A 14,834-nucleotide genomic window follows, 5' to 3' on the forward strand; every position below is an offset into this window, starting at 1 on the left:
AGACTAAACTTCATTTACACTCATAAAAATCATCATCCTCATTCATCCTCTGAAGAATTATCTAAACGGTAGTTACCGGAGGCTAAACAGGAAAAAGAAAGAAAGTAAGATGAATGTGACTAATTCAGGAATTATAGTAGGTGGACATTATAATGTTTTCCCCAACTGGGAGTCTTATTCTTTAAGACTTTGGGGATTGCCATCCCCACGGGCTTAGCCTCTGCAGCTTTTCTTCCCGCTACACACAGAGCTGCAGAACACTTTACACTCTACACACCCACTATACCAAGAACACTACACAAATTACATTTACCCATACACAACTACACAACAACATTCTACACTATTCCTTCTTTCAGTTACACTTCGTGGTATAGCACCTTTCCAAGCAAGTCCTTAAGAACGACAGCAGGGATCCCATCCAGGCGTTGGCTTTTCTTATCTTTTAACTTCAGTATAGCCACTGAAACCTCATCAATTGTGAATTGCTTTCTGTCACATTCTATTATTTCCTGAACCTCATGTTCCAGACATGGAAACAGCTTATTAATCTGCCCAATCACCTGCTCCTCTGTGAGGATAGGAAGACGCCTCTCTAAGCGTTTTGTCACTATTTGATATGCCCACCCCCACTGGTCATTATCCAAATCTTCCCATAACTCCAGCATTCCTTCTTAGCACACTTATCTCATAGTTCAATGCTCTTTGATTTACTAGTTAATACTGCACAGCCTCCTTGTATGCAGCCTCTCCATTTGGTCTAAGTAGAACACGGCACATGTCTGCGATTTTTGTAGACCGCCAATATGCAGGTCTAAACCTGCCAGACACCAGAATTGTTGCTATCTCCCAACAAATGATCTCTTGTAGCGAGTCCGGGGTAAGTCTATCATCATTGGCTATCCTCCAGGAAATGTTCTCCACCACCTTCATAATCTGTCTCTGTGAAAGCCTAGGTGGCAGCTCCTGATCTACCACCAAAAATGTGGTATCTTATTTTCAACTATGTGGCCAGGTAGTCGCTGGCAGTCTCCTCATCAAGCACTCTCCAGAACCATCATTAATGGTCCCAGCGAGCATCTAGAATCGTTAGACCCAGCACTGAGGAATGACCCCTGGCCACATAGGTAGGGGTGGCATCATCATTAATGCATTATAATCCCTTAGAAAGTAACAGATCGGCCAAGATCTCACCTCGTCTGTCGGTATAATTACTACCCAGCAAAGTAGCCTTACAGTTAAAATCGCCTGTTATAACTACTTTCTTGGCTGACCTCATTAACACTCCATGCAGTCTACCAACAAAATCACCTTATTCCACAAGTTCACAGTTAGGCGTAATATAGACCCCCATAACAACAGCATCAGCCATCTCCATAGCAACAATACCCTCATGAACCAATAGCTGCCAGCTAAAATGTCCACTAACATTGTTAATTGCTATATCTCCATTAACATCTGGACACCAGTCACCTCTGGCCACCGCATATCTGTTAGGTTTTGTTATAACAAGTATTTCAACATCTTGTTGCCTTGCCAGCTCCCCCGTGAGATTGTGGGAGCATTAGAGTCTGTTAGCAGTACACAAAATCAACTTAATCATTGCGGTGTGATCGCATGACCTGCCTACAGTGCGATGATCTAAGCTCCCACAATCCAAACACTTTTTTGGCTCCCTGCATTCCTTAATCATGTGGTCCCTGCTATCACAGTTAAAACAAAGTTCTGTTCTATCAGGCCTATGGCATTCGGCACTTTTATGTCCAATGCCCCAGCATCAAAAACACCTGTCTGCATCATCCCATATATGAGTCCTGCAAAAGGATCTACCTAATTCTGATTCATTGTATGACCAATTTGAGTGCAGCTCAGTGCCAGGTCACCACCGTCGCATTTCAAGTTTATCCGAAAGCAGGCCACATGGACGTAAGTCTGTATTCCTCATTCTCACCGCAGTACTTAAACCTGGTAAAGACAAAGTATATCCTTCAAGCTACCTCCCTATCTCCTCAAAAAGGATTTTATGCAAAGCGATGGACAGAATGTTTAATCGCAGGCTTACATGGTACTTAGAGAGACATGGCCTTTCATCTCCAGAACAGTGTGGTTTCCGCCAATGAAGACCTTCCATTGATCATTTAGTGTTGCTGGAAGCAGCTATTCAAAATGCTTTCCTAATTTGCCAGTGCCTTTTGCTGTCTTGTTTAATATCAGGAAGGCATACAACACAGCCTGGCAACTGGTATTCTAAACACCCTTAACTCACAAGGTTAGGTATGTCATACTGCTCGAATATTTTAAAATTGTGTCCTCATGCATAAACTGTTCCAACACCCCCACCACCCAAGTACCTTTACACACATGTTCTCTTCTTTCAGTCACCATTGTTAGTTGTGACTTTCAGATAGTGAAAGTGAAAGTGAAGATAGTTTGGTTGGTGAAATAACTTCTGATCCCCAGGACAATACCGGTCATTTTTATTATGGCAAAAATGGGCTTAAATGGTCAGCTGAACTTTTCCGTACGAGATACCAGAACTCAACAGCACAATATCATGGTCCAGCTTCCAGGACTAAAACAACATGTGTGTGCCTTAGGTTCGAAACCAAAACCTATTGAAACTTGGGATTTAATTATTGACAATGATCTATTACGCAGAATTATGCACTTTACTAATGTAATACTTAAAGTAGTTCAAAATTTACAAAAAAATCCTAACACTACAGATATGTGCAATGTAGACCTTATTGAAATGAAGACCTTTATAGGTTTGCTTTTTTACTCGGCAATTTTTAAATCTAACCATGAAGACACACTAGCAGTGTGGGCTACTGATGGAACAGGATGCGATATTTTTCATTGTATTATGAATAGAAACAGATTTAAAATTATTATCACATCTTTGCTTTTATGATCAAACTGACCATCCTCAACGCATCCAAGAAAACCCAGCAGCCTCAATTTCTGAAATATTTGAACGATTTTTGAACAATTGTTGGGATTCAAACTCTATTAGCGCTTATGCTGCAGTAGATAAAATGCTTGTAGGCTTTAGAGATCAGTGTATATTCAGTGTTTATATGCCAAAAAATCCGTCCAAATATGGAATAAAAATTCAAGCTCTAGTTGATTTCCAGACCCATTACTTTAGCAATGCTTACATCTGTGTCAGTAAAGACAGCAACAGTGGTACACTTGATGAAGCTGACAGACAGTTCTCCAAACTAACCTAGTTAGTTATCCATCTAGCATAGAATAAAATATATAGCAACAGAAAAATCACAACTGACAACTGGTATTCATCAATAGAAATCGCTGATGTATTGTGTGATAGGGAACTAATATTTGTCAGGATAATGCATCAAAACAAGCAGGAAATTCCACTTGAGTTCAAACCTCACGTTGTCCTGTAGGAAGTTTACTATTTGGATTCACAGCTAAAAAAACAATTGTATCTTACATTACAAATAAAGGTAAACGTATAATTTTTCTTTCTACAATGCACAATACACCAAAGAGCTGTAAAAAGACAGGAAAACCTGAAGTAAATACTTTCTATAATCAGACAGTTTAGACGAGAAATGTGCCATTTATTGTTCCAGCCAAAAAACTCATAGATGGTCAATGGCTACTTTCTTCCAGAATTTTAGACATCAGTGCTGTAAATACTTACTTATTGTACTATAGTTATCGTGATAACAAAAAAAATAACTAACTTAATTTTTATGAAGAAACCGACTCAGGTTCTTGTACAACCTCATGTAGAGCAAAGAATTCAAAACTTTCATACCTCTAACAGACTTCAAGCTTGTATGCAAGTTCTACAGGTCAAACCACTGGTATTAACTAAAAATTATGTAGGTAATAGACTCAAAAAAAAGAAGACATGTCACTTATGTGATCTGAATAAGAAAAGAAAATCAGTTTGTGTGCTATGAATATAGAAAGCCATATGTCTGGGTGTGCAAAATAGGTATGCAACAATCTATATAGGCTAACTCAGTATTTTTTTTAATCTTGCTTAAAGAAATATTTTTATTTCTATTTTATTGTTTTTTGATAGTGTATAAAGATTTTTCAAACATTAGGTTTTTAAATTTTTATATTGTTACAACAAACTTTTATCTGTGAAAAATTCTTTTGTTTTTCCTAATAAGTAATATCAATAATAATTCATATTGTAAACTAACAATATTCATTAAAAAAATACCTTTAGTAAAAGATTTTATAATGTAATGATGATTAAGTTAAATAACCTGTATTTTTTTTTTTAATTTCCATTCTGATTTTTTAGAAACTTCCTTTGGAAAAAGGAGATAAAACATAAATACAATGTTTTCTTAAGATAACAAAGTACTAATAAATCAAAATATAAACGTAACTATATGTATTGTTCTAAAAAGAAGGGGGTTGAAAATTGTGGTATGACAGACCGGACCTCATAAACAACTGTAAAACATTTAACATAATTGGTTGAGGGTTAAAAAATGGGGATTCAAGGGCAATATACTTGTTTTATTAGGGGTTTCTTAAGTGACTGAACTTTCCTTGTTTGTATTGGAAATTCTTTAGCGGGTAGTGTGTCACCTTGGAGAATGAAAGGCTTCAAGGAAGTGTATTAAATGCCACCTTATTTGCTATAGCCATCAACAGTATTACTAAATGTGTTCAGCTACTTGTTTCATGTTCTTTATTTTTTGATGATTTTGCTATATTTACTACAACCCGTTCAACAGCCACAGCAGAGAGACTTCTACAGAGCACTCAGAACACTAATGTCCCACTTTGAAGCTTGGTCCAAGGTTATACCAGCTTCACCTTTTCACCTGAGAAATCAAAATGTTAGTCTTTTCTCACCTGCAGGACCCTTTCATTCCACAAATTTTCCTCAACAGAGCACTAATTTCTATTTTTCCTGATGTTAAGTTTTCAGGTTTATTTTTTGATAACCGTCTTACATTGGTCAAACCCTTCAAACTATAGAAAACCAAATGTTCCAAACTTCTAGATATGATGCGAGTCCTTAGCAACACCAGTTGGGGAGCCAATCGGTCATGTATGTTGTGTTTTTATTATTCCTTAGTTCATTCACATTTAAATTATGTTTGTGTCCCTTACTCTTCAGTGCGTCATACCATGCTGAAAAGTGTTAGATGCCGTACATCATGCTTTTCTTCATCTTTCTACAGGTTCTTTTAGATCAAGTCCTGTCACTAGCATACTTGTTGAGTGCAGTGAACCATCACTTTGGGATAGATGGGACCAACTTCTAACATCTTACTTTGCCCGTAAAGAGCAACTGGCATGAATAAGAGCTGCTTGGCATGAATAGTGTGTAAAACACACTACTCATGCCAAGCAGCAAAGTGATTGGACTGCTACAGTCAATAACAAACTTTGATTTATCAAAGATATTGTGATGCTATCAGACCCCTCATGCAGAAAAGTTCACAGAGAGGAAGTGGTTCTCTGCTAATTGCGGTTGGGACAAATGAGAGTTACTCATCAGTTTTTGATGTCAGGAGAAAACATTTCGTTATGCGTATAATGCGACAGCCACTTGACTGTGCACCATGTCCCAGTGGATTGTAAAAGTTAGGCGACCTTGCATCTTAAATATAAATTACCCAGAAACATTTGACAAGTTTTGGGCAACAATAAGGAAATTTTACTCCAGGTGTTGTTTTTTCTTAAGGCCATCTGTTTATACTCAAATATTTGATTTACTGTAATGTGTATTGGCTCTTTATACTAGTTTCCATGTAGTAGATGGAAGTTTTTATATTCAGAATGTAGAATGTGATTTCTGTTTATTGCAACAGATGTGTCATGTCCGGACAATGATAACATTGAAGTGTTTTTCACCCAGAAGAAAACAAAAAAAAAATCAGTTCAACATATATACTGTTACTTTTAAATTTTGCACTTTTTTTATAAATAACCGTTTAATTAAAGAAAAAATTTCCGTTAATTTTTTATCAATTCAAAATAATGTATAGAAATCTTTCTTCACAAGTTATTTTTAATTTAACATGTTGCATTTTATATTAACTACACAAATTAAAATAAATTTGCATTTTAAGATGCATGTTACAGTTTATTCGTTTGGTAAAATAAATATTTCTGGGAGTAATAAACTTCTTAGTCTATTAATTCAGTGATTTGCCCCTAATTTTATGAACACATCAAAATTTCATTGATGTGTCCATAAATTAAAGAAATGTATATGTATATGCATATTCCACAAAAAGGTAGAAAATTTATGGTATAATAAAAATTTATGACAATAATTAATAAAATACACATTTACCCTTACATAATGCACTTATAAATAAAATTAGTACTGCATAAATCAGTACTGCGTAATGTATTTAATAATTAATTATTAGTGACTCCCTTGGGCTTGTCTTGCAGAGCAAAGTTTTTCAAGGAATTTTAGAAACAGATCTGAGTTCTTTTCTATATTTAGATGAAATCTATATTTTGTCTTCAAAGCAGCCACCACAGAAAATCTTGTTTTGCAAAGGTAGGAAGGTAGGATGTTAAAAATGGTAATAGTATCTGAAATGCTCTTGTTTTCTGTGCAATAAACTCATCATCCACCCTGTCCAAAATTCAAAGACCAATTTATTATTAAATTGTCTTTTGATTTTGCCATTTTCTGTGAAGTCTATGAAGATTTCTTCTTCGGTGGTTGACAGCCCTTTGGGAGTATTCTGAAATGGATACCCTAACCTACTCGTAACTTGCTACCAAGTTATCATCAGCAAGAAAGTACTTTTAAAATTCTTTGCCAGCATGACTAAATGATTTTCAATGGTTACAAAAACAACTTTCACATGTTGTTCTTCAGCCTTGTAAGTTTTAACATATTCGTCCACATTTACAAACATTTCTAGGTAGTTTTGCTTTAAATTTCTGCTCAAAAATTCCAATTTTCTACAAATAGTATTAACTTTATCAATCGTATCCAACATATGGGTATTTGCTCCTTGGATGTGAAGATTCAAGGTGTTTAATTTCTCCAATATGATGACCAAGTAGCTCAGTTCCACCACAAATAAACCATCTTGAAACTTCTCTGTTTCCGGTCGGTTTTCCTCTTCTAGAAAAATGGTTTCATCTCTTAATTCATAAACGCATTGCAAAAATTTCCCTCTTGATAACCATCTTGCCTCACAATAAAATAGTAATGCTGAATGTACTGTACCCATGTCTTTACAAAGTGCAGAAAGATTCTTGATTTTAGGGGTGTCATTTTTATATAACTTACTACGGTTGCAACCATCATTTGCACAATATTCAGACCAGGATTCATTTCTTTGGAAGCCAGAGCTTCTCTGTGTATCATGTAATGTGTCCAGGCACACTGTAGAGATTTTTATTTCACAAGTGCTTGTGCACTTTGGAATCTTCCAGACATTGAATGAACACTGTCGGTGCTTATTCTGATGTAATTTTTCTACTCTATGTTTACCTTGTTAAAAAATCATGTAAGATAGCAAATAATGTGAGTCCCGTTCTTTTGAGTTCTATTAGTTTCCAGAAAAGTAGTTCTACTGCTCACATACCATCACAAAGTTGAACATAGGTAATGAAATGAGCATCTTTGTTGTTCTTGAATTGAAAACAATTTGTCATGCAACTTCCTGAAAAGCTGATGCTGTACATCTTTAGCTGTATCACCAATTTGACGAGCATCAGTACTATTTTATAGAGGTATGGACTGCAGTTGTTTGGCAAAATTATCTCCCAACATAGTTTCTACAATCTCATTTGCAGTTTGCAAAATAAGCTCTTCACCAGTGGTGTGAGACTTTTTACATCTGGCTCTTTTATGTGAAACTTTGTAAGAGGCAAGTAAAACTTTTTCATTCGCAGACAGTTTTTTTAAAAATAATTTTTACTTTTCATATAATTTTAATTAAAAGAATTCTCAGGATTTGTTAACATACTCACTATGAAGCGGTTCCAAATGTTGTTTAAGTTTATTAGGTTTCATGCTGTCTGCTGCCAAAATTTTTGAGCAAATGACACACAGGGGCCTTTATTATTCATTTACTTCAATACTGGTAAACCCAAAATTTAAGTATTCTTGAGAATATCTTCTTGATTTTATGTTTCACTATCATATAATGCTCACTTACACCCATTTAAAAATTTCAATAAATTTACTACCGTGAATATTTAATTTTGTGAATTGCAATTAACATATAAATTACAATATACACATTCACAATAGATTCATTAGCGATAAAAAGATCGATTCAACTGAGACTGACTGGAATTGAATGAGGTGCAGTATTTTATACTTGTTGGTCACACATACGTTTCAGAATGTTTAAGACCAATCTGAACTTCTCACAAAGCCACAAGAATATCCGATATGGTGAACATAAGATAGAGAGCAATAGAGCACCATCGATTCTGGTTTTGTCAATACAGTTGATCAGTGTTGCCAAATATCAATAAATTTACTTATTCTTGGTAATTTGTAATATTTATAATTAAGGTCATTGTGTAGCTTTAGGTTCAAAATACATCAATATTGTATGAGAGGTGGCGCGTTGCAAATACTGAAAGGTTGAGAAACACTGATCCAAACTTCAAATCAATACTTTTACAGTTTATAATAAAGAATCTAAAATCAGTTGATCTTGTCACATGTTTATGTTAATTATATTTATTTGTGAGCAGAAGATTATTTATAAAAATACAAGTTTTTTTATAGTAATTGATTACAATTTTTTATTCTTCTTTCAGGGTTTCTTCAAAAAGATAAAAATAATTTATTTTGACTGATTTCGTAGGTTAAATAATTTTTATAGTTTGGTTTGATAAAAAAATGTTGACATTTTATAAAATACAGCCATATTTTGCTGTGAATTTAAAATTTTCTCCCTCCATATCAAGCTAGGACTAATGAAAAAGTTTGTAAAAACCGTGAAGAAGGATAGTCCCTAATTTTTGTACATCAGGCAGAAATTTCTGAATGTAAGTGAAGGAAAAATTAAAGAAGGAATATTTGTTGGTCCTCAGATAAGAGAGTTGGTCAAAGATGTTGTATTTAACTCGATGTTAAATAATGTAAAAGTGCAGCTTGGGCTTCATTTAAAGATATTTGCAAACATTTCTCGGCAAACAAAAATCCAGCAATTACCACAATATTGTTAATTAACTTCTTACATCATACAGAGCTATGGGACGTAATATGTCTTTGAAAAATACATTTCCTCCACTCACATCTGGATTTTTTCCCAGACTATCATGGAGATGTAAGTGACGAACACCATGATGAACGTTTCCACCAAAACATTTCGGTGATGGAAAGCCGCTATAGCAGGAAGTGGAATAGTAACATGCTAGCCATTTTGACTCTTTTCTATTTCTTCATTTATTCTGAAGAGAAAGCTTTACATCCGTATAAAATATTTAGAAAAAATGTTTCGGATTTTAGATTGTTTGGTTCTAGAACCCTTTGTGACTGTTAAGTAAAGAAACAAAGTAAGTGCCTATCTGTATGCCGTTTTTCATTTTCAACAAATTTGGTATGCACATGAGGTCTGTAAATAAAGTAATGAGATAGTTTTTTTTTTTGGCAACCTAAGTGGCAACACTGTAAAGTTACTAGTAAGCATGTGGTTATATGAATAGCTGATTTATATTAGTTAATATTTTTAGTCTATTGTTGTTGCATGAAACTTAAACAAACTTTTTGTGAAACGAGTTTTTGTTGTGCATTACAAAAATGAGTGAAAAGTTGCCGTGTGAGATGCAGCCATCAAAGACAACTGGATGCTACATCATGACAATGCACCTTGCCATACTGCACTCTCACTTAATTAGTATTTGGCAAAGAAAAACATTCCTATAGTTCCTCAACCACGTTATTCACCTGATGAATCCCTGTGACTTATTTCTGTTCCTGATTTTAAAAAAACGCCTCAAAGGACACACCATTCTGGAGCAGTAGAAAAATATTTAAAAATGAACCGACCATCTGAAGAATATTCTGGTTTCTGAGTTCCAACATTGCTATGAAGAGTGGGAAAACCATTTGAAGCATTGTGTGGCTTCCCAAGGAAACTATTGCAAAGGTGATAGAGTCCATGTATAATTGATTGTAAATAAAAAGTTTTTCCGAATCAGTCTCATTACTTTATTTGCAGACCTCATATTTTAATTATGACACAAGTAATACTTTACATATGACTTTCATTTTTTTAGCACCTGGGAACCTACTTGTCAAATTTCAGTCTTCACTGTTGATCTAGAAATTTGATCATTTTATATAAATATAATGAAGTCATTATTAATAACTAAACTTTAACATTAATAACTTTGACTTATATATCAATAAGTCAAAATATAAAATCTTTATCCATCCTTAATCTTACTTCCTGTGAGTTCCATGAATAATTTAATTTGTTTACTGGACTTCTGGTGTAATTTTAATCCATATACTTCTCTCCTTTGTACTATGTGAGTTATGCTAGTATATTAGGTTATATTTGCATTTTTCATACCAACAGATTTCCTTCACTAGAAAAATATTACTATCCATGCTGTGGCCTATGCGTATAATACATATATATTCATATAATGTACGTAAGAGTTAACTCTATGCAGTGTATGTTGGGTGCTGTTTTCATGCTATAATTAATATTTAAAGTTTTAGAATTTTTGTAAAATTCCTTATGGTCATGTTATGTTGTACATTACATTGTTAAGAAAATGATTTTTTTTTGTTAGTGTGAATATTTTTGTCAATACAGGTTAGTATGTGCAAAAAAATATGTAGAACAAGAACAGATACAGCAGTTAGCCATGATAACTGATAAAGAAGCAAAACAAATTACTTACAAACTATTACAAGAAAATTTTATACAAATGCAAGAACTTAGAAAACCTACTGCTGGTTCTGGACCTAACAAATCTTTTTTTCTATTCCATGTTGATATTAATCTAGTAAGTCCATTTATTATTTATTTATTTATCATACAACAGTTTTATGTTTTTTATTTATTTATCATGCAAAGTTTTATGTTTTGGAATTTTTTCCGTATTTTTTCTTTTGTGGCCTTAAATATGTTTCTGTTTGTAAAAATTATTTGTATTTATTAAAAAGTAATATTCTTATACTTTATGTATAAGAACCCATTCTTTTTTTTTGCTGTTCCAGAATCATACTAGCTCGAGCTTAAGTGAATTTTTTCTTGAATTTTTCATTTTCATTCATCTTAATAGAAGAAAATAGACTACAGTTAACATGCTCTAGTCAAATTAAGATTAACCTATGTTAAAAGGATTGAACTAAAGTATCAGCATGTTACTTTTGTATATTAGGTCGTATTACGAAAGTTTGCAATATTCAGAAATGATTATGGAATTTTTATAATAGTGGACTTGCATTGTATAAAATCAGATTGCATAATTTTTCATTATGACCCTGATGTATACAGGTTAAATTGTCTCATTTGACTGGTTTGATGCAGCTCTCCAAGATTCACTATCTAGTGTTAAGTCATTTCATTTCAGTATACCCCCTATATCCTACATTCCTAACAATTTGTTTTACATATTCCAAGCGTTGCCTGCCTGCACAATTTTTTCCTTCTACCTGTCCCTCCAATATTAAAGCGATTATTCCAGGATACCTTAATATGTGGCCGTAAGTCTGTCTCTTCTTTTAACTATATTTTTCCATATGCTTCTTTCTGCATGGATTTGTCACAACACCTCTTCATTTGTTACTTTATCCACCTATCTGATTTTTAACATTCTCCTATAGCACCACATTTCAAAAGCTTCTAATCTTTTCTTCTCAGATAATCTGATCGTCCAAGTTTCACTTCCTTACAAAACTATGCGCCAAACATATACTTTCAAAAATGTTTTCCTGGTGTTTAAATTAATTTTTGATGTAAACAAATTATATTTCTGACTGAAGGCTCGTTTCGCCTGTGCTATTCGGCATTTTATATCGCCCCTGCTTCATCCATCTTTAGTAATTCTACTTCCCAAATAACAAAATTTTTCTACCACCATAATCTTTTCTGTTCCTATTTTTACATTCAGTGGTCCATCTTCGTTATTTCTACTACATTTCATTACTATCGTTTTGTTCTTTTTTATTTTCTTGCGTAGAACTTCATCCGTGCCGTTCATCGTTTCTTTTAAATCCTTTGTACTTTCAGTTAGAATTACTGTATCGTCAGCCAATCGAAGCATCTTTATCTTTTCACCTTGCACTGTTACTCCGGATCGAAATCGTTCTTTAACATCATTAACTACTAGTTTTGCGTAAAGATTAAAAAGTAACGGGGATAGGAAACATCCTTGTCGGACTCCCTTTCTTGTTACGCCTTCTTTCTTGTGTTCTTCAATTATCACTGTTGCTGTTTGGTTCCTGTAAATGTTAGTAATCGTTCTTCTATCTCTGTATTTTAACACTAATTTTTTTTAAATGATTAACAATTTATTCTAATTATTTTATCAAATGCCTTTTCTTGGTAGATAAATGTCAAGTATGTTGGTTTGTTTTTCTTTAATCTTCCTTCTACTATTAATCTGAGGCCTAAAATTGCTTCCCTTGTCCCTATACTTTTCGTGAAACCAAATTGGTCTTCTCCTAACATTTCTTCCACTCTCCTCTCAATTCTTCTGTATAGAATTCTAGTTAAGATTTTTGATGCATGACTAGTTAAACTAATTGTTCTGTATTCTTCACATTTATCTGCCCCTGCTTTCTTTGGTATCATGACTATAATACTTTTTTTGAAGTCTGACGGAACTTCCCCTTTTTCTTAAATATTATACACCAGTTTGTATAAATCTATTCCAGGAGCCTTTCTGCCATTCAAATCTTTTAATGCTCTCTTAAATTCTGATCTCAGTATTGTTTCTTCCATTTCATCCTCTTCAACTTCCTCTTCTTTCTCTATAACACCATTTTCTAATTCTCCGTATAACTCTTCAATATATTCCACCTACCTATCAATTCTACCTTTCTTATTATAAATCGGTGTACCATCATTATTTAACACATTATTAGATTTTAATTTATGTACCTGAAAATTTTCCTTAACTTTCCTGTATGCTCGATCTATTTTACCAATGTTCATTTCTCTTTCCACTTCTGAACACTTTTCTTTAATCCACTCTTCTTTCGCTAGTTTGCACTTCCTGTTTATAGTATTTCTTAATTGTCTATAGTTCCTTTTACTTTTTTCATCACTACCATTCTTATATTTTCTACGTTCATCCATCCAACTGCAATATATCCTCTGATATCCAAGGTTTTCTACCAGTTCTCTTTGTTTCGCCCAAGTTTGCATCTGCTGTTTTGAGAATTTCCTTCTAACATTCTCCCATTCTTCTTCTACATTTTCTACCTTATCTTTTTTACTCAGACCTCTTGCAATGTCCTCCTCAAAAATCTTCTTTACCTCCTCTTCCTTAAGCTTCCCTAAATTCCACCGATTCATCTGACACCTTTTCTTCAGGTTTTTAAACCCCAATGTACATTTCATTTTCACAGAATTATGGTCGCTATCAATGTGTGCCCCTGGGTAAGTTTTTCAGTCGATGAGTTGATTTCTAGATCTTTGCTTAACCATATTATAATCTATCGGACACCTTGGAGTATCATCTGGCTTTTTCCATGTGTATCCTCTATTACGATTTTTAAACTGGGTGTTGGCAATTGCTAAGTCATACTTCGTGCAAAACTCTATAAGTCGGTCTCCTCTTCTGACTTAGTCGGTCTCTTCTTCTGACTTCTTTCTGTCATTCCTTTTGCCCAACCCGTATTCACCCACTATATTTCCTTCCTTGCCTTTTCCAATGCTTGCATTCTAATCTCCAGCTATTATTAAATTTTCATCTCCTTTTACGTGTTTAATTGCTTCATCAATTTCTTCGTATACACACTACCTCATTATCATCATGGGCGTTTGTAGGCATATAGACATTAACAATTGTCTATATAGGTTTTGATTTTATCTTTATTACAATGATTCTGTCACTGTGCATTTTGAAATAATCTACTCTTTTCCCTATCTTTTGTTCATTACGAAACCTATTTCTACCTGCCCATTATTTGAAGCTGAGTTAATTATTCTAAAATCACCTGACCAAAAGTCGTTTTCCTCTTCCCACTGAACCTTGCTAACTCCTACTATATCTACATTTATCCTATCCATTTCCCTCTTTAAATTTTGTAACCTACCAACCTTTTTAAGACTTCTAACATTCTACGCTTCACGTCGTACAATGTTTTTTTTTAATTTTTTGATGACCCCTTCCTTAGTAGTCCCCACCCGGAGATCTGAACAGATGACTATTTTACCTCTGGAATATTTTACCAAGGAAGACACCTCCATCTTTGTTATATGAAAATGCAGAGAGCTACATTTTCTTGGAAAAAAGGCAGGTGTAGTTTTCCATTGCTTACAGCTGTGCAGTACTCAGAGGATTGAGTGATGTTGATATGGCCGTTAAAGTCGTCCAGACCTACGCCCTTAACAACTACTGAAAGAGCTGCTGCCCTCTTTCAGGAATCATTCCATAGTCTGGCTCTCAACAGATATCTCTCCGATATGGTTGCACCTTTGGTCCATCTACTCTGTATCACTGTATCACTGAGCACTCATGCCCCCTCACCATCAACAAGGTCTCATAATTCATATACTGAGAATCATTAATTAAGATTGTTAAAAGAGTATTATTTTTATTATGTTCTTACTCATTGTAATTTTTTATTTCACCAAAATATATTCAAATAAAATTATATAATTACATTTTAATTAAAAATAATCCCATATAAAATAAAA

General features: G+C 34.0%; 1 protein-coding gene across 3 annotated transcripts in view; it reads left to right on the plus strand.

Moving 5' to 3' along the window:
• Polr3C (RNA polymerase III subunit C) overlaps positions 1–14,834 on the plus strand; it is a 45,421-nt gene that overhangs the window by 20,500 nt on the left and 10,087 nt on the right. For all 3 annotated transcript variants that reach the window (XR_012757399.1, XR_012757398.1, XM_075373213.1), the window contains exon 7: positions 10,776–10,968. Coding sequence is in view for 1 of the 3 variants with exons in the window: in XM_075373213.1 (XP_075229328.1) it covers positions 10,776–10,968 (193 nt within the window). In the remaining 2 variants the exon portion in view is untranslated. The remainder of the gene's footprint in view (positions 1–10,775; positions 10,969–14,834) is intronic.

Source organism: Lycorma delicatula, chromosome 8 (genome assembly GCF_047948215.1).
Source record: "Lycorma delicatula isolate Av1 chromosome 8, ASM4794821v1, whole genome shotgun sequence".
Taxonomy (NCBI): domain Eukaryota; kingdom Metazoa; phylum Arthropoda; class Insecta; order Hemiptera; family Fulgoridae; genus Lycorma; species Lycorma delicatula.